The sequence below is a fragment of the Amblyraja radiata genome, chromosome 31 (assembly GCF_010909765.2).
Source record: "Amblyraja radiata isolate CabotCenter1 chromosome 31, sAmbRad1.1.pri, whole genome shotgun sequence".
Classification (NCBI taxonomy): domain Eukaryota; kingdom Metazoa; phylum Chordata; class Chondrichthyes; order Rajiformes; family Rajidae; genus Amblyraja; species Amblyraja radiata.
Window position 1 is genome coordinate 10,559,832 of NC_045986.1, and position 20,179 is coordinate 10,580,010.

A 20,179-nucleotide genomic window follows, 5' to 3' on the forward strand; every position below is an offset into this window, starting at 1 on the left:
TATCTCTAACTTGCCTTTCACACACAGGCACACATACATACATATATATACACACACACACACACAAGTTAAATTTAATTTTGTGCACAGTGTGTGTTCAAGCAATACAAGGGAAACGGCACAATAGAATGCAAGGGAAACTACGCAAAGGAGGGGACTGTGGAGGAAAGATGGGAGGGAAATGGGGGAATGGGAAAACATTTACAATAATATTAACTCAAATATGTGAAGTGATAGATGCTATATCAAACACAGTTCCCTACAACACTGATTACACCAAAGATGATAGAGCAGATCAATCGTTGGAGCGGATTACACAACGGGAGGCATAACGGAAGTCACGTTTTGCATTGACAAATGGTGGCCGTGACGTTCCAATACGTACTACACCTCAGTGCGTTCGTTTACGTCGGAGTGGAGCATCTTGCTCCGCTCTATGATCTTTGGCAGACACAATGCTGGAGTAACTGGGCAGGCAGCATCTCTGGCGAGAAGGAATGGGTGGCGTTTCGATTCGAGACCCTTCTTCAGACTGGCAGGCAAGCACAATTTTGAGCCAACACAAGCAAAGCAACATTTCAGCCATTTTACACAAGCACTGAGACAACCAACAATGGTTTTAAGTGTTTTATTTGACACTGTTCTGCTTCAGGCAGCAAGTTTCATCACCCCAAGAAATTGCACACTACAGAACTCATTAAAACATGCTGACAACAGTGTAGAGTTTAGGGCTGGAAATTTATTGGAGCTTAAAGGCTTCAAATTAACCTATCATATACAGATCTGTAAGTAATACCCATATTGGCTACATACAATTTATAACATGATTACACCATTGTTAGCTTTTAACATGATTGCCTTTAAGTCTAATACATTATCTACGATGACAATATATGAATAGACTTCAAGTCTCTTACACAACATGAACACAAGACATCTATGTCAGACAAATATTTAAACATAGGATTTACTTTTCACCATGAAAAAAACTAGCACATTTTTTAAAAAACTTGACAAAATAAAAATAATCAAGTAAAACCATACTCCCCCAATGTTAGGAAACCTATAATTTAAAGTTAAAAAAAATTAGACTATTCCACTTCCTAGATGTACATCATTAAGTTATGCTATTTGCAAAATTCAAGGCACTCCCAAACCAGCTCATCTCAATCCAGTTTAAATCACATGTTTGCATCCAGGACAGATCCTGATCCAAAGAACAAAAGATGCAACAAAAAACAACCTGGCTTTAGGTGATCACTGCGGCTACAGCACAGAATTACAAGCTGCAGGAAAAAGGATTTATGAAAATCCAAGTCGATAGACCTAAATGTTCTTGAAACTATAAAAAAAACATGACATCATTTCTGGACTCGAGCTGAATGCTCATCTTTAACCACCAACAGATCACTAATTTAGCAGCATGCAAATGTATTTCTTCAGCTAGTGGTATAAAACGCTCCCGGCCAATCACTCGTTAGAATGTTGGTGTAAATATTTGTGAATAATCCAGCACCAATCCTCCAACTTAAAACCAGTGGGACCATTCCACTAAAGATGGAATGATGTTCATCACACAACCTGACAGACTCTTGGAAAGCTCCTTGCAAAATGAAGTAGTTGTATTTCTGTATAAGCCTTTGTAGAAGAGCTGCATTTTCACTTTAACCAAGGTAATGACTTGTTTCTTAGCCATTGAAGTCAGGAACATTAAGTCGTGGTTGTCTTCACACAGGTGCTGATTTAGGGCCCACTGGTATGTGTGTGTGATGCTAGCCTGTCCACAATGCGTTAATGCCATAAATAATGCTCAAACAAATTTTCTACACCCAATAATGTACCTTGTTATACACTTCCAATTTCTAAAGATTACCCCAAGTAATTCAAGACTGGAAAGCTCACATCTTGCTTCTGCGATACTGAAAATGCTTTGGGCATTTCAGCACTCACTAGATTCAGACATCTTTAAAACCGGAGGGTTTAATCTTGTGGGACGTTTGCCGTTTTAAGAATGTTATTTCCAATTCAAGGAAAGGTGAAGTCTGCAAGAGCACAGAACAGCCATTTCTTTCATTTTCTTCCAGGACTTGCTTTTTTCCCCTTCACAGAAGCTAAATTCACTTCATCTACTCTAACCATTAGTACATTCCTTAGTCACAACAGCCGACAAATGTTTCAAAAGCTGCAACAGCCATAATCTTGCTCATCACTGACCACAAATACCCCTACAATTCTCCTTCCGTCCATCAGGCCAAGACTGCTCTGTACATCTCACTAAAGCTGCGTATTTAGTATCTTTCTGACAAACATCCTTTGCACATTAGTTAACAAGTTCATTTAAAAAAACATGGAGGCAGAGCACTGTTTTTAAAATCACCAAACATTTGATTCACAAATATGAGCCAATTTCTTTGTACAATTTCACCTACAATATTACAAGGAGAAAGCAAAGTTTACTAAATGTAAACAAATAGCTTAAAACTACAGTACAATTCAATGTACTGAACTATTGGTAGTTACTTTGTGTATTGATCCAACAGGGATGGTTCTCAAAGAAAGCGCATTAAGTCCTTGGTTTTGCTGAATTTACCACATCCCATTAAATCCCCAATTTTAAAAAGACAGTATTACCTTTGCTTAGTAAACACAAGGCCCATTTTTAACATCCAATGCATAGTCAAACTTTTACAGTCACCAATGGTCACCAATTATACATTGATTTAATTTCAAAAGGTGAAATAAATATCTGTGGAGTTCTATGCCAAAAGGCATTCAGATTTAATGCCTATCTATAGCTGGATTAGCAATTAGAATTATTGAAAGCAATTTTCCCCTTACATCAGCTTTAAGACAATTACAGCAGTAGTGTTTCATGTAGCATCAGTAAGGGTGACCATAATTAAACTTAGTCACATATAGCAGTATATTTTAATTACAGACATAACGTCAAAAGGTCAACATTAAAAAAAGATACTGTCTCTTTAAACGTCTGCTTTTACAACTTGTTTGTCCAATCCTCATTTTTCACTACCATGACATTAATTACATAATTTCAATATATTTACAAAATATTAAAAATCTTGTTATTCTTCTACATAAATTGACCTCTTCCATTTTTTTCCACATGCACTAGAAAAAAATTATGACCAGGTCAGAACCAAGCAACTTTAAACGCTACTCAATGCATTTTTTCTTCTTTCAACAAAAACTGAAAATAGCAAAGCTGCCTCTTAGAGCATAGAGTCCTGAAAATCATGTATATTGTTTAGCTAGAGTCATTCATCAGATGACAAGAAAAAAGTGCAAGATGGTTCCTTAGCTAAGATGGAGTGGGCAACAGAGTCTCCAAGAGCACAAAGCAACAGCGGGAAAATCAATAGGTGAGAGTTGAGTCATCCCATTCGAGTTGCTGCTGCCGGTTTACATTCTGCTGGTCTTCCTGCTCACCTTCCTCCTCGCTGCTTTCAGATTCCGCACTGGTAATGTCATCTTCTTCATCACCCTCCTCACTTTCTTCCTCCTCTTCCTCCTCCTCCTCTTCACTACTATGTTGGTCCTCGTATGTCTAGTGAGAAAACACAATAGATTACTACTAGAAGCCAATTAATGAGATGGTAGCCTCTCCAAGATTGTGCCCACACACACTGCAATGTTTCCAGATGGGCAATGATTAGGAATTCAAGAGATGCTTTGAATGCAAGAACTAGTTACCTCCATTGGGTTCACTGTAATTGTCAGGGCTGAATCATCCCAGTCCATCTCATTCTCCTTCCCATTCTCCTGATCCCGTATCGTTCGTTGGTGTGCAGCACGGATTCGGAAAACCCCAAGGATTATCATGAAGACCAGGAAACTGACACAGATCACAATGACAACTGTAGCTGCACTGGGCACAACTAAAAAACAAATTTAGATGTTCATTAAACCCAATGAAACAATTTGCAGCCCAGTACATGGTTTATAAGAGCTTTTATTAAAATCATTACGTAAAGGATGGCAACTTGCAACAGTTTTCTCCTGCATCTGTTGTATCCAATTGCGATGACTTATAATCACCATTAAGTATAGCTCTCCCCACCAACCCCCCCCCCACCCCCCTGAAAATTGGATCATTCTTCCAGACCACTCACTACTGAAGCATTTTGCACCAGGACTTAGAGGAGTCATTGAATGGGTCAGAGTCTTGCTTCATAGAAAAAGGCCCTTCGGCTTAACTTGCTTATGCTGACCAAGAGGTCACATCTACACTCATCCCACCTGTCGTTGTTCCGCCCATAGCTCTTTCCTATTCATGAAACTGTCCAAATGTCATTTAAATGTTATAGTACCTGCCTCAACTACCTCCTCTGGCACCTAATTCCATATATCAACCACCTTCAGATTCCTATTAAATCTTTCCCCTCTTACCTTAAACCCATGTCTTCTGCTTCTCGATTCCCCTACTCTGGGTAAAAGACTGCATTCACCCTACCTATTCCCCATATGATCTTGTTCATCTCTATAAGATCATCCCTCATCCACCTGGGCTCAAAGGAATAAAGTCTTAGCCTGCTCAACCTCTCCTTGCAGCTCATGCCTTCAAGTCCTGGCAACATCCCCGTAAATCTTTTCTACATTTTTTCCAGCTTAACAATATCATTCCCATAGCAGGGTGACCAAAACTAAACACAATACTTCAAATGCAGCCTCGCTAATATCTTGTACAACTGTAGCATAACATCCCAATTTTCATACTCAATACCCTGACAGATGAAGGTTAAAGAAGGGTCTTGATCTGCAACTTTGCCCCATGTTCTCCAGAGATGTTGCCTGACCTGCTGAGTTATTCCACACTTGGTGTCCTTTTGTGTATTAACCAGCATCTGCGGTGCATTGTTTCTACCAAAAGCCTTCTTGACCACTATACCTGTAACGCCACTTTCAAGGAACTATGTACCAGCACCCCTAGATCTCCCTGTTTCTCAATACTCCCCTGGGTCCTGCCGTTCACTTAAGGCCCTGCTCCGTTTTTACCTCCCAACCTTGAACTTATCTGCATTAAACTTCCTCAGCCCACTTGCCCAAATAACCGATCAAGATCCTGCTGTAATTTTTTATAACAATATTTGTTATCTACGATACCACTCACTTTATTCTCACATGCAAACTTATTAGTCATATCGCACCCAAATCATTGATATAAACTACAGACAGTTGTGCAGTACAGATCCATGGGCACATCACTAGTTCGAGGTCTCCAGTCCAAAAAAACAACCATCCATCATCATCCTTTGTGTCCTTCCATGAAACCAACTCATTATCCAGTCAGCTAGCTCTCCCTGGAGCCCATGCAATCTAACCATCCAGAGCAGCCTACCATGCGGAAACATCTAATGCCTTGCTGGTGCATATAGACTACATCTATGGCTTTGCCCTCACCAAGCTCTTTGGTTACTTTAAAAAAAATGCAGTGTCATAAGACATCCTCCCACGAACAAAACCATGTGGACTATCCCCAATCGGCTCCCGTCTATCCAAATGCATATGCATACTATCCCTCAGAACCATCTCCTACCACAACTTGCCTACCACAATTATTAGACCCACGCTACCGTCTTAAATAGGGGCACAACATTCGTTCCCCTCCAGTCTTCCAGCACCTCACCTGTGCATTCCACTTTGCTCTACCTATTGTACTCCAGTTTGCCTGGACAGTATTTATGCATGGTATATCTGATCTGTTTGGATAGCATGCAAAACAAAGCTTTTCACTCTACCTCGGTACATGTGACAATAACAAACCTAAACCCAACTCAAAAAAGCTTGTTGCTAGAAGATTGATCCATTATCAACAGCAGGATCTTTTGAGTCAATATCTGCCCTACCTCAAGGTATTTTAAAAATTCAAGCTTTTCTGGGTACCTGTGGATGGATGTGGATTTGCAAGGTTGTGTCCAGATAGGTCAACTGAAGCATGATGAACTGGGCGGACAAACTCTGGCTGTACCAATACATGGTTGGGATGCTCCACTCGATTAGCAGTATGAATAACATTGACCTGAAGATAATGCATAAAACTCAGTTAAAATGATGCATGATTCATGGGAAATTAGAATTGAACAGAACAATCAAGCAGTTCCCACTGTAGTAAAATTTAAATCTCAAAAGGAATAGATTACTTATGCATCTTATCAATTTTTGGATAATGTTCAGAATTTATAAATGGGGACTCCAATGAGATCAATGTGTCAGGGTAAACAAAATTCATTTCTTTGCTCTGACGAATATGCAAACAGCACACAAAAGTTGAAACATTTTTTCTCTTCATCGTCCAATGATTTCAGTGTTGCAAGAATGTGCATATTTCTTTCAGCAGTCTCAATTTTCACATACCTCAACGCTGAACTCATTACTGGTATAGCGTCCATTCAATTCTGAGCACACTAGTTTAAACTTCCTTTCAAACAATGACTCGCTGTTCCAGTTTCGATAACGGATCAAATGCAGCATCTCTTCATAATTTGCCATGGTATCGACACCTACACAAAATAACAGAAGATGGAAATTCCAAGCAACATCTCGTATTAGGATTTTCTTTCCAAATCTCTTGCCAGGCAGAAGATTGAATGATTCAGCTAATGTGAGCTTACTATGTTTATTTAATTAACTTATTACTTATTATTTACTTTCACCCATTTTATTTTAGCTATCAGAAGGAGGATAGACGTCCCAACACTGGTCGTGCCATTATCGTTCGGACAAAGGAAGGAAGATGGTTAGGGTCATTGTCTCTTCGTTGTTGCAATCGCAATAACATTCACACTCAGTAACAAGATAACAGAGGAAACTAGGACTATCAAACTTAATATGCTGCTAAACATTCAAGAATTGTGAACAAATTATAGATATATCAATTGCATGGGTTTTTTTTGTTGTACAAAGCTATCAAGTGCTTATACAAATGAAATTATGTGCCTGCGGTTTAAAATAGATAAGATAGCTAAGATAAGATAAGGCATATTTATAGTAAAATGACAAAAAAAAAAAAAAAAGAGAATTCTTCCTCACACATTCTCACCCGTCCTTCGTGTTCTAATTGTGGACTGGTAGGTCACCTTTCCAATGCTATTTTTGCATGATCAGCCAATGACAAGAGGTGAATATCTCTCAGTAGAGAATAGTTTTTGGAAACACCCCATCCCCCCCCCCCCCCTTTTCTAAAGGAGGAAAAATGCTTCAATATATTGATAACTGATGAAAGAAAATGATTTGCAGGATGGTTAACATTTGTAAAGTCATCCAAGGCAGAATTGGATTTAGCTGAGATTATTCACCAACTTCTGATGGATAAATTCAGCTCCACAAAATAGTGCTTTACCTGTAGTATCGATTTTAGCACAAAGAAATGGTAACTCAGAAATCAAAGCCATAAACCAAAATGCAGAAATCTGATAACAGCCCCAAGGACTACATAAAATCCCACCAGACTCTGGAGCTCTGGGGAGGGGGTAAAAACGATTTAAAAACCTATTTACCACCAACCGATCAACATATCAAATTTAGAGGATGCTAAGTTACCACATTGTAATCTCACCTGTGACAATCATGCCAGTTGAAGAGTTACTCATCTCCATACCCCTTTGTCGAAGTTGAAACTGATCAACATCAAAGCTTTCTTGTTCTGTGTTCAGTTCATCGCCAAGAACAGAAACCTCACACATATCAAGATTGTGCATTATTTCCTCAGATATCATGGATTCTTGGACTACAAAAATAAAATAGCCAGTGAAGATAAAATTAGATTAATAGCAACAATTGGCCACCGATAATGGAACTAGTCCATTTCTCGAGATAATTAGCAGGGGATAAATAAAGTTAAATTACATTGCACACCTGTACAAAACTGAATATCGCAGTTGGAATACACTAGTTGATCTGTCTCAGCTTTAAGTGCCATTCATCTAGTTACATACTATTTAGTTACTTGTAATGACAGCACGTCAGCCAGCATTAACATTGATCTAAGGTACACAAAATTGCTGGAGGAACTCAGCGGGTGCAGCAGCATCTATGGAGCGAAGGAAATAGGCGACGTTTCGGGCCGAAACCCTTCTTCAGACATTGATCTTGTGGGTCATGCTTAAGCAACAATTTAGCTGCAAAAATCAGTGGTGCAATAGCAACTCCGGCCTATTTTACAGTACACAACATTAAGCCTTACTATTCAACCCCCCCCCCCAATCGGTTGTGCAGTGTATGAGTGTTCCCTTCTTTTCTGATCATCTGAAACATGTATTATTTCAATTTCCACAGATGCTGCCAAACCTGCTCAGTATTTCCAGATATTTAGTTTTTATTTCAGATTGCAAACATCTGCATTTTTTTTGCTTTCCCTCTTTCTATGTTTCCCGCTTTAACAAAGGCTGTTAAAAGAATCGGGCCAAGTTTCTTTAACGAGAGATCAGAATAGAAATACACCAGTAAGTGGTACAAGAGCTACCTGAATAATATTCCTCTAACTAGTTGATCATTTCACACTAAATAGGTACTTCAAGGCAAGCTAAAAAGTAACTACTATTAGACAATAATTCGGAATATGATATTTAACGAGCAATATTACCTGTTGGTTCATCTTCATCCTCCCCTTCTGGCTCCACCTCCCTTGTGACGGTACTAATAATCTTCAGCTCTGGAAACAGTGGAACACCCTCGTCACTTTCAAATTCAGAGGCTGCACGTGCAAAGTGATCGATACCACTCAGGCTTATCTTTGGTTCGTCAGGTTGAAGAACCATTATGTAGCCCTCTACGTCTGGGATGGTGATACAAGTCTCCTCATTGAAGCACCTGGAAGGGAATTGTTATGCAATGTTCTTCAAGAATGTTAGCTAGCTTACAATACGTGCACACTTTCCAGATGACAACATTTCTTAGCATTCAGAGGGGAAAATGTAATTTTGGATTACACTAAACCCACCGTTGCTTGTTGCTAATGACTAAAATATCTCCCTCCATTCCGCAGGGCATTATTCAAAACCACAACTATGATCCCTCTAAAGCATTGGGAGCAGTTATCAAAGAAAACAAACTTTCCAATTATGTTTTAACATGCGTAGATCAAAGGCAAATACATTATGACCAAGTAAGACAGGATCTTCATATTGTCTAAAAAGCAAGATAGCTGTAACTGCAATACATTATTCAACCTTCATATCCAATGGTTTGGAAACAGTACTGTGTCAGCTAATGGGACAAAAGATCCAAATGCTAATGATTACAACTCATCCTGCCTATATTTACAATTAAACCCCAACCTTAGGTTAAAACATAACACATTTCATCACATCCTTACATAACTCGATGGGTTATACTCAAGCATGATGTGCACGGTCGGCTACAAATCATGTCATGTTTGAGATGCCTCATGACTGTCATAAGCAGCCTTGGTGCTCTTGGGTAATCAGCATCCTAAAACATTACTGAAAGTCAAAGCAGGAACAGGGTGAAGTTGATCTTGATCTGCATCAAAATCCATGTTATCCTGGTACCACACATTAACAGTTAATGTGTATTGGAGGGATGGTGTGCTTGGATAGAGGCAGGGTGTGTTAGTGCTGGAAGACAAGATGTCTGCCACACAGATAGTGGCCCACAGAATGCCACAGCTCAGACAGCTCACTTGGCTAGAAGATGCATACCTGTACAATATATAAACATGTGACAGTATATAAACCACATGGTTACTCCTAAACTCTTTACGTAGATTACAGAGCTTGGGTACATCTGGCCTCTTCACAAGATACCCTCTTACCGTAGGGATTTGTTTTGCCACTGCTCTATACATGTTAAATTTTATATGGCCCTTGCACACAAGTACTTGAACGGAAATTTTCAACTACTTAGCCTTGGAGATGCATTTTCTTCACAAACATGGTCACATTTGTTAAGGCTGGGCAATTTTTTGCCACATTAAAAATGATAAATTATGGGTAATGTGCATAAAACAAGATCATATTAATATGAAGGGTTCAAAACAGTTTTATGGAAACAAACTAAATGCAATTCTTGCAAATTCAGTACTTGCAAGAGCAACACTTCAAACCGTGGTCGTTATACTACTCAAGCTCTATATTAGAAAACATCAAAAGCTTGCAAAATCTTAGCTGCTATCACACCATTAAGAGTTTTAAAGAAGCATGCATATTTGATGAATCCAAACTTACTTCAGATTATAATCAAACGTATGACAGGCTCCCTAGACTATTGAAAACAAAGTTATAAATGTCTGCATGAACCAATTTCAAATTTCCACCCTTACTTCACAGATGTGGTGATTTTCAATTGTCTGATTCCAGGCGTTGGGAACTGCCTGGAGTTGAGGTACGACACATGTTGTATACTCTTATCAAATTTTTCAATATCGTTTCCTTCCAAGATGAGCAGTGACTGGGTGGGATTGAAATGAACCTTAAAAAAAGAAACATATTTTCAATCCTGTTTACAACAGTTTTCTAAATTAGGAACTAGAGATTTCGCTATTCCTTTGAGATTTGCTTGACAACTCTGATTCAGTAGCGTGAAATGGCTCTATTGTATTTAGGGGTACAGGGTTCGATAAAGACATATTCAGCACCCAAATGCAGGGAAATGTGGGCAGTCATTTCACCAGCTCGGCTCATGAACACTCCATTTATAATGCTAGTGGAGACTAATGGCTCTATTTTATCAGCATCATGGAGAATATTCAATGGCACACATCTATAAAAGATGCCACAGCTGGGGAAAGTATAATTTTTGTGGGTTCTGACCACTGTTACCAATGACAATATTCTCCAAACAGGATGGTACAGAATAGATGCCAGGAACTCTGAACTACCATCACTGAAATTCTTGGTTCTTGGTCCTCCAAAATATTCCAAATGGAATTTAAACTGGAGGTGGTGAAGGGAGTGCTTAAGCAAGAAAGGGTTATTGGGAAGAAAGAGCTACTTTAAATTTTGTTGCTTCTGGTTGGGTAACTATAGTTGGGTGGAGATTATTCCATGCTTTAATTGTGCGGGGGAAGAACAAATTGCTGTACACATCTGTCTTTGTAGCTGGGATCACATTCTCTCCTGTCATTGCTGCTCCTTCAGTGGATCATATGTAATAACTGCTAAGAATATTGAAAAGAATTAACCACAAATAACTCTACACAACTTGGGGACCATATTATTAGGTACATGCAACAAATTGCAGATATATTTGTGTGACACGGTTTACTCAAAATAACCGTGAGAGGTTGAAACTTGTTTACAGAATATGGAAAACGCATATGCAACCACTAAGCTTGAGAGCTTATTGTAGCTTGGGGATCCATAAGGATGACAGGGTTACTATTAGAAACAGACTAAATAGAACTGCGCAGCTCACTAGCAATATTGCTTTTTCCATTGCTCATCCCAGTCCCCGGCCTGGGAAGAATCCCAGCTCCAAGAGATATCAACCTTTCTAGATCCTAATTATAGGTAATGATACTGTACATCTTCCTGGCTCAAGTCCAGTACAGTTTATTGTCACATGCACATGTACTTTAAGGTGCAGGTACAATTAATATTTTTCATGTAGTAGCATCACAGGAGATATTCTCAACACAGAACAAAATAATACATAAACCATACAAAATAGTGAGAAGAAAAGACTGCGAAACAAGTCATGAGCGGAGAAACATATCCATGGCAATGTAAGAGGTGGTCTGTAATATTCTGTTGCTGGGGTAAGATTGAGGTTGTGCTGGTTGGTATGGTTCAGTAGCTTTCGTGAAACAAGTGGTGTAGGATTTCAGGCTTCTGTACCTCCTTTCCAAATGTAGCAATGAAAAGAGGACATGGCCCTGATGGTGGAGATCCCTGATGATAGATGTCGTCTTATTAAAGCAGCACCTTATATAGATACTTTTGATAATTTTGATGGTGGAGAGGTCCTTGCCCGTGGGCAGGCCACGCTGAGATTACCACTCTCCTCAGCCTCTTGCATTCCCATGTGCTGGAATTGCCTTACTAGGCCATCATGCAACTAGTCAGGGTAGACATAAAATGCTGGAGAAACTCAGCGGGTGAGGCAGCATCTACGGAGAGAAGGAATTGGCAACGTTTGGCCTGGGGAGAGAAAGTAATCAGGACTGGGCCAATGAGCTAAACCTGTTTTTATGGTGGGGCCTCTGCCCATTCTCCACCCTGCTACCCGACAGGCTCTCCCCCTCAATCCCCCTGGTCCACTTCCTCTGCCTTTTCTTTGTCGCACCTGACCATCAAGGCTGAGCAGGTGAGGAAGGAGCTGAGCAGACTCTGCCCAGGCAAAGCTACAAGTCCCGATGGTGTCAGCCCCAGGGTACTCAAGGCGTGTGCCAGCCAGTTGTGTGGAGTGCTCCAGCATATCTTCAACCTGAGCCTGGAGAGGGTTCCTGTGATGTGGATTGAGTCATGTTTTTTTACTTCTCCAGTGCTTTTAACACAACCCGGCCTGCACTGCTATGGAGCAAACTGCCTGGTTCCTGTACCAAAGAGGACACGCCGCTGCTCCTCCAATGACTATAGACCAGTGGCGCTGACTTCACACATCATGAAGTCCCTGGAGAGGCTGGTGCTCACTCACTGTGACCCCTGGTTAAACCCTACCTGGACCCCCTGCGGTTCGCTTACCAAATGAACATGGGGGTTGAGGACGCCATCATCCACCTGCTCCATTGTTCCAATGCTCACCTGGATAAGCCGGGAAGCATTGGGACTCCACCCTGGACTCATATTTCTTTACTTCTCCAGTGCTTTAAATACAATCCGGCCTGCACTGCTAGGGAGTAAACTGACAAAGATGCAGATGGATGTCCTGGATCACCAACTACCTGACTGGAGGACCACAATATGTCAGGCTACAGAATTGTTTCTCGGACATGGTGGTGAGCAACACCTGTTCACCATCTACACCTCGGACTTCAGATATAACCCCGTCTCCTGCCACCTGCAGAAGTTGTCAGATGAATCTGCAATTGTAGGCTGCATCAGTGAGGGGAAGGAAGCTGAATACAGAGGTGTAGTCAACGACTTTGTTGAGTGGTGTGGGCTGAATCACATGCAGCGCAACATCAACAAGACTAGGGAGTTGGTTGTGGACTTCAGGAGGAGAGGAACATCCCTGTCCCTTGTCTCCATCATTGGTGTGGATGTGCAGTTTACCAGGGAGTACAAATACCTTGGACTGTACCTGGACAGTAAACGGGACTAGTCCAGGGGCGCTGAAGCCCTGTATATGGGACTGAGCCGGCTGGACATTTTGAGAAGGCTCCGACATCTAGGATGCTGCAGATGTTCTACCAATCAGTGGTAGCCAGTGCGATCTTCTTCGCTGCCTTGTGCTGGCCAATAGGATCAACAAACTCATCAGGAAGGCTGGCTTGTCCTGGAGGCGGAGTTGGATTCTTGGGAGGTGGTCTTGGACGGGAGGGTGCTCCTCAAACTGCAGAGCACCCTGGACAATACAGCTCACTCCCTCCATGACACACTGGTCAACCTGAGGAGTACCTTCAGCAACAGACTGGTTCCACCAAGATGCAGGACAGAACGCCACAGGAGATCCTTCTTCCCTGTGGCTATCAAACTTTACAACTCCTCTCCTTTCTGTCGTGGGGTAGACTGAGACATTGAGCCCCCCCCATCCCCTCCTCAATATTTGCACATCCCCAAAGCCTTACCACTCATCACTTTATTTTCATGTTTCATGTATTTTTTTTATCCTGTGATAAATATCGTATCGTTAAGTCCCGACGATGACAAGGCAGGCTCTGGGATATATTGTTTTGTGTTTGTTGATCACTGTACTCAATTCCCAAGTGCTAGCCTGACTTCTGCCTGAGGCAGGACGATGGCAGAGAACTCTTAGTAGGTAGAATGGTTGCCACTTAATCACCAGATGTCCCAGGTCAGAGGAAGAATGGATTAAGACTGCCATTTCTGAACGCCACGAGTTTATCAGAAAGCAGGCCTAGTTGCCTCTTATTTCATACAACTCAGTCCAGAATTTAGATCTTTAGTCTTGGTGCAAATATGATTGTAAAAAAAGAGAATCTCTTGCATAGATGCTGTAATTAACATGACAGACAGAAATTATATTGAAGAGGAAAATGGCAGAGAAATTAAGTATTTTATATTCAGCTTTATTGAAGATACCAAAATCCTCCTGGAAGCAGTGGGACTATGGATCTAGCGTGAATGAGGAACCTGACAAAATTTAGGATTAATAAAACTAAAATGAGTCAAAAGAATTTAAGAGGGAGAGGGAGAGATTGACAATCATTTTTACCATAAGGAAATGGTTAAAGGAAATGTGCCAAAAGATTAGCCAAATTTCTTATGTCCGTATTTGGTGGAGTAGTCAAAAGCTTCAAATAGCCTTCATACTGCAGAAGTATGGATACATTTTTCAGTTTGAACCATTTTTAGCAATTGCCTAATGTAGTGATGATTAATCATCTGAAGTTCTTAGAGAGAAGAAATGACAAGGAGACACAGAACAACTTCATTGAAAGAGTGAATTTCCAGGACTAATTGATCCTTGGATGAATGCATTGAAGAATAGGAGGGAGATGGGTATTGGAAACACCAAATCTCTGTGTAGCTCAAGAAACAGAGATGCAGAGAGATCATGGGTAGCTGAATCTGGGACTTAAGAACAAAGGGAAGAAATAAGTCTGACACAGACTGAGAATCAACATTGAGTATTGATGAGTGGTAGATTGTGCAAGGTGTGAGCATTTGTATGATATCCTTGAATAATGCAAAGTATACCTTTCGTAAGCTTTTAATTGTGTACCTCTATTACCAGTGTGAATTCTGCACATAGTGGGTGATAAGTTATTAGGCAACTGACAAGTGTGGTCTCCACTATTGTTAGCGGCCAACAGCAAACAGGAAATCCCAAGTCGTAATCTCGACAGTAGCATATCAAAAAAGATGCTATTTTTATATCCACTTTGAACTAATCATTATAGAAGTGGATTGTGTCAATTAATAGTCAACATCTTCTCCAAATATTAATAATAGATTCTTACTGCAGTCTACTTAGTAGCTTCAAGATACATACTTGAGCTATGCAAAGGCATTATCTGCATTTAGTATTGTTTACCACTACATCGCGCTAATAATATAAATTGCACATACCACTGAAGAGTTTAAAATTCATCTTTTCATACTTTTATTTGTCTAAGCTCACATTAAAACAGTTTCCACATCTCAAATGGTTTGGCCAGCAGGTGGATATCTATATTACTAAAAGTCTGTTCTTGACCGCTTTTGGCCATCTGTGCTGCGATTTCCGAGAGAACGCCGCCACCTACGGCCGTCATTTTTGGCCACCTTGCTCAGAGCCCCCCTCCGCCGCATGTTTGCCGAGGATTTTTCCCGTCGATTAAAAATGACAGAGATATTAATGTTTTTACAGAATTCCCCATTCTCTCTGCTGCCCCCGCTGGCGGCAGGGGGGAGGGCCTATAAAACCAGGAAGTGGTGTGCCACACAGTCTCTTCAAGATGGAGGAAGGCAGAGGGTCACGTTTCTCTGAGCTGTGAATAACACTGAACTCATGTCTACTCAAATGTAAGTGACCTTAGTGGTTCTAAAATGCTTGCAGAATGTGTCTATTGGTTCTAAAGCTTGCAAAAAAATGTCTATTGGTTCTAAAGCTTGCAAAAAAATGTCTATTGGTTCTAAAGCTTGCAAAAAAATGTGTCTATTGGTTCTAAAGCTTGCCAAAATATGTCTATTGGTTCTAAAGCTGGCAAAAATATGTCTATTGGTTCTAAAGCTGGCAAAAATATGTCTATTGGTTCTAAAGCTTGCAAAAAAAAGTCTATTGATTCTAAAGCTTGCAAAAAAATGTCTATTGGTTCTAAAGCTTGCAAAAAAAATGTCTATTGGTTCTAAAGCTTGCAAAAAAAATGTCTATTGGTTCTCAAGCTTGCAAAAAAATGTCTATTGGTTCTAAAACTTTCAAAAAATATCTATTGGTTCTAAAGCTTGCAAAAAGTGTCTCTATTGGTTCTAAAGCTTGCAAAAAAAAAGTCTATTGGTTCTAAAATGGTTCATACTAGCGCTCCAGAAAGCCCCCCGCCCCCCGGTTGGCTTGGCTTGGGTGTGTCTTGAAATTGAAAGGCACTACTTACTACAAATGGTGGCATGTAGTTGAAAGACACTACTTACTGCAAATAGTGGCTTGGGAGCTTTGGCTTGAAGTTGAAAGGCACTATTACTGCAAATGGTGGCTTGGTTGCTTTGGCTTGAAGTTGAAAGGCACTACTTACTGCAAATGGTGGATTGGGTGTGGCTTGAAGTTGAAAGGCACTACTTACTGCAAATGATGGCTTGGGTGTGGCTTGAAGTTGAAAGGCAATATTTACTGCTAATGGTAGCATGAAGTTGAAAGGCACTACTTACTGCAAATGGTGGCTTGGTTGCTTTGACTTGAAGTTGAAAGGCACCTCTTACTGCTAATGGTGGCTTGGGTGTGGTTTGAAGTTGAAAGCCACTACTTACTGCAAATGGTGGCTTGGATGCAATGGCTTGAAGTTAAAAGGCATTACTTACTGCAAATGGTGGCTTGGGTGTGGTTTGAAGTTGAAAGCCACTACTTACTGCAAATGGTGGCATGGGTGCATTGGCTTGAAGTTGAAAGGCACCACTTACTGCAAATGGTGGCATGAAGTTGAAATGCACTACTTACTGCAAATGGTGGCTTGGGTGCTTTGGCTTGAAGTTAAAAGGCACTACTGTAAATGCACTTACTTCCTGTTTGCACTGTATATTGATTTTAGATAAAACGCTACCACTTACGGCTGTGATTTTTAGCCATCTTAGTCCCCCTCCGCTGAGCAGATGCAGAGAATTCTTCCCATCAATGAAAAATAAAAGTGTTATTAGTTTTTTTTTAAATGTTGAGAATCTCTCTCCTGTCAATCACTCCATGAAAGCCACACCTTTTCCGGTGGGGGGGGGGGGGAGGGGTTATAAATCCCGGAAATGTGTGTGTGGCTCAGTCTCTGCAAGATGGAGGAGGGAGAGGTCACGACTCGCTGTCTTCAGTCGCTTTGCACCCTACTTCAAATGGTATGAAACTGCACTTGAATTTGGTGGCCTTATACCCTGCTTGAAATAGAATTTCAAGGATTAGCCGTGAGTCAACTACCAGCCCACCAGCCGTGAGTGAGTTGCCAGCACAACAGGCTTGATTGACTGAGACGCCAGCCCAAGAATCCATTTGGCGCACAATTTGCAAACTAGCCCTCTGGAAACCAGTCCCTTCAGCCCACAACACCCATACTAGCGCTAGAGAAAGCCCCCCCCCCCCAACTGGCCACCAATATTAGAATTGGTGGAGAGGTGGAATATTGCGTTGGGTGACCAGCCCTCCTGTGTGATGCTGGGACCCAATGGGTCCCACTTAGTCTAGTGGTTTATAAAATTGGAATAAAACTGGAAAACAATTAACTTTTCCAAATGCTATCAAGACACAACTAGCTTAGAAGCTTTAAAAACATCTGACGTAGCTATCAGTGCATGCTATGAGCAAATTTGCAGACTGTATAATAGAAAAATGGCATACATATAATCTCCCTGATGATTCCCACTGATTGAAGTTTAGCTTCTTGGAAATTCTTAACATTAAGGTGAGGACGAAAAAGTAGTAACTCACAATGTACATACAGGTATAAAAATCCCAGTATGGATTCAAAGCAAAGCATTTTCTCAATATCTGGTTCACACTAACAATGGACTTGCAATGACATATGACTGGGTACAGGCTTCTCTGGAATTTTATTCTGGAGTTATAACCCCATTGGGCAAGAACTAAATCAGTATCCGATTCACACACTAGAGAGCAAGGGAACAAATCCCGTAAAATACTTTTATACATAAATATGAGGAATAATCTTAACAGCTCTTACCTTCATGCTTTTGTCCAGATTCTCAGAATCAAAGAGATCCAGCCCTTCTTTGCACGTGTACAAGCAGTCAATCACCTTTTTGCTTTCAATTTTTCCAGTCTGTACCATTAAACCAGCTAGACTGCCGTGGTAAAACTGGGCCATGCGAAATTCTCCTCCTGCGGTTTAAAAAAAATGGGATGAAATGATTTATGGCCTTATGTTTGGCAATCTTTCTAGTCTTCCGGTAAAGGTGCATTCATGCAGGTTAGTGAAACTTCCATTCTTACCATGGTTAGCTTTGCTCTCATGTGCATAATGGCTGACTTGCAGTAGGGAACTTGCCCTCATGCGTATGGATTGGGGAACAAGCAGTACTTTAGTCAAGTAAAATTCATGAGATGGAAGGAATTGGGGTGGGTGGGATGAGTAGTTGCACAAGCTTTAAGTCAGTGAGGTGGTACACAAACACCAGATTTAAGCTATTGCTAAAGTTATGCGTTAGAACAACGTAGGGCAGAAAGATCATTCAAGCAATGATCTGTGCCAGATTATATATTAAATCCAATTCATAAAATTCCAAGTGACAGGAAAATATTAAAAAAAACTCTACCAAATTAAAATAGTAACTTGATTTAGCACCAGACCTCATATTATGGCATAATAAACATACTCCTCCATTCCTCTACCCCCAAACCCTTTCCCCAAGCTTTGTCACACAAATTACATGAACACTTGGCTATATTTATATATGCAAAAAAAACTGTTGGAAAAACTCTGCGGACCAGGCAGCATCTGTGGAGTAAAATGGATCGACCACACCTTGGGAAAGGACCCTGCTTTAGACCAGCATTTCTCAACCGGGGTTCCCCGGAATGCTAGGATTCCGCGAGAGGTCTCCAAGAAAAATAGTGATAAACTCCCTAGTCAGCCGCGCACTCCTTATATGGCGTGAGAGGTCGTGGCTGCGCGCTGCCAGCATTGTGATGACTCCTTGACTGACACCCGACCTGGCCAATCGAACAACAGATGCCGCTCGGGGAAGGAGGGAACCGAACGCGGCGAGAGCCAGACAAACGGGCTAGTCATCATCCCGCGTGACTGACACCAGGCTGGCCCAATAGGAGAAGGGACTGCTATCTGGGCAGTCAACTGTGGCCAATAAGGGAGGTGGCGCTGAGCAGGGTTAGGTTGCATGGTGCGGAGCGGCTGGGTGCTGGGGTCAAATGCTGTGAGGAAAAACAACAACATTGTAGCGGTGTGGGCTGCACGGTGGATACTTTTCTCTTTACACTGTGTGGAGCAGCATGGCAGAGGAGAGAGCTCAGCCGACCACAAAGCTTCTTTGTTCTAGGCCCAATCGTCCCAGAAACCCACACTGACTGGGAGAGGCAACAACCTGGAGGATGCCAGTGATAAAATGGTGGCAGAGAAGTAGACCTAACAAAAACACCAATTTGTTTTGTTAGGTCTACATTTGTGTCTGCTAATGTTTGATTTCAATTGGTTTATTAATGGAAAGGATGTGGCTCCCAAAGCAATCTTAGCCAAAATAGCATTGTTTTTTCTCTCTCATCACAACTTTCTTGTAGCCTACGAATGGACGTTAATAATAAAAGTAATGCTTGCTAGGCAATATTCTTCATAAGAAAAAACATTTGTAAAGTGAATCACTTTGTAGTTATAGCAGACACTGGGACACATTAAAAAAAAAAGTAACAGAAGCAGTTGGAGCACGCACGCGTGCGTAACTGATCCGGTCCGCACAAAGTCGCATTTTGCCCAATCCGGCACGTGACCTGAAATGAGTTTGACATCCCTGAACTAGAACCTCCCCCAATGCAATATTCCCCCAGTAGCACTCACCTATACACAATGCTGACATTAAAATGGCGAGCCCGGCCCAGCAATCCTACCCCAACTGCGCAGGTGGGGCTGACGCCCCATTGTGATGCCCAAGATCGCCGTTGGGATGCGAGTCAAAATGGCGATCTCAAAATGGCGGCGGGCCCGGCAACCCCTAACTCAGGGGTTCCCTGAGACATGAAAATTATTTCAAGGGTTCCGCAAGGGTAAAAAGGTTGAGAAATGCTGCTTTAGACTGAGGAAGGTTTTCTGACCTAAAAGAGTTTCTCTATTTCCCGCCACAAATGTTGCCTGACCCATTGAGTTCCTCCAGCAGTTTGCTTCTTACTCAGGTTTCCAGCATCTGCAGCTTCTTGTGGTTGTTATATTTCTGTCTTTGACTCA

At 41.2% G+C, this 20,179-nt stretch overlaps 1 protein-coding gene across 6 annotated transcripts in view; it reads right to left on the reverse strand.

Moving 5' to 3' along the window:
• Positions 1 to 614: 614 nt before the first annotated feature.
• The window catches only part of clstn1 (calsyntenin 1), a 78,206-nt gene continuing 58,641 nt past the window's right edge, over positions 615 to 20,179 (reverse strand). For 4 of the 6 annotated variants that reach the window (XM_033047870.1, XM_033047868.1, XM_033047869.1 and 1 more), the window contains 8 exons: positions 17,951 to 18,108; positions 10,298 to 10,446; positions 8,600 to 8,826; positions 7,574 to 7,744; positions 6,373 to 6,518; positions 5,902 to 6,037; positions 3,712 to 3,896; positions 615 to 3,565 (listed from right to left, as the gene is read on the reverse strand). In XM_033047870.1, coding sequence (XP_032903761.1) covers positions 3,374 to 3,565; positions 3,712 to 3,896; positions 5,902 to 6,037; positions 6,373 to 6,518; positions 7,574 to 7,744; positions 8,600 to 8,826; positions 10,298 to 10,446; positions 17,951 to 18,108 — 1,364 coding nt within the window. In that variant the 3' untranslated portion in view covers positions 615 to 3,373. The remainder of the gene's footprint in view (positions 3,566 to 3,711; positions 3,897 to 5,901; positions 6,038 to 6,372; positions 6,519 to 7,573; positions 7,745 to 8,599; positions 8,827 to 10,297; positions 10,447 to 17,950; positions 18,109 to 20,179) is intronic. The other 2 variants (XM_033047871.1, XM_033047867.1) reach the window with 1 other exon arrangement.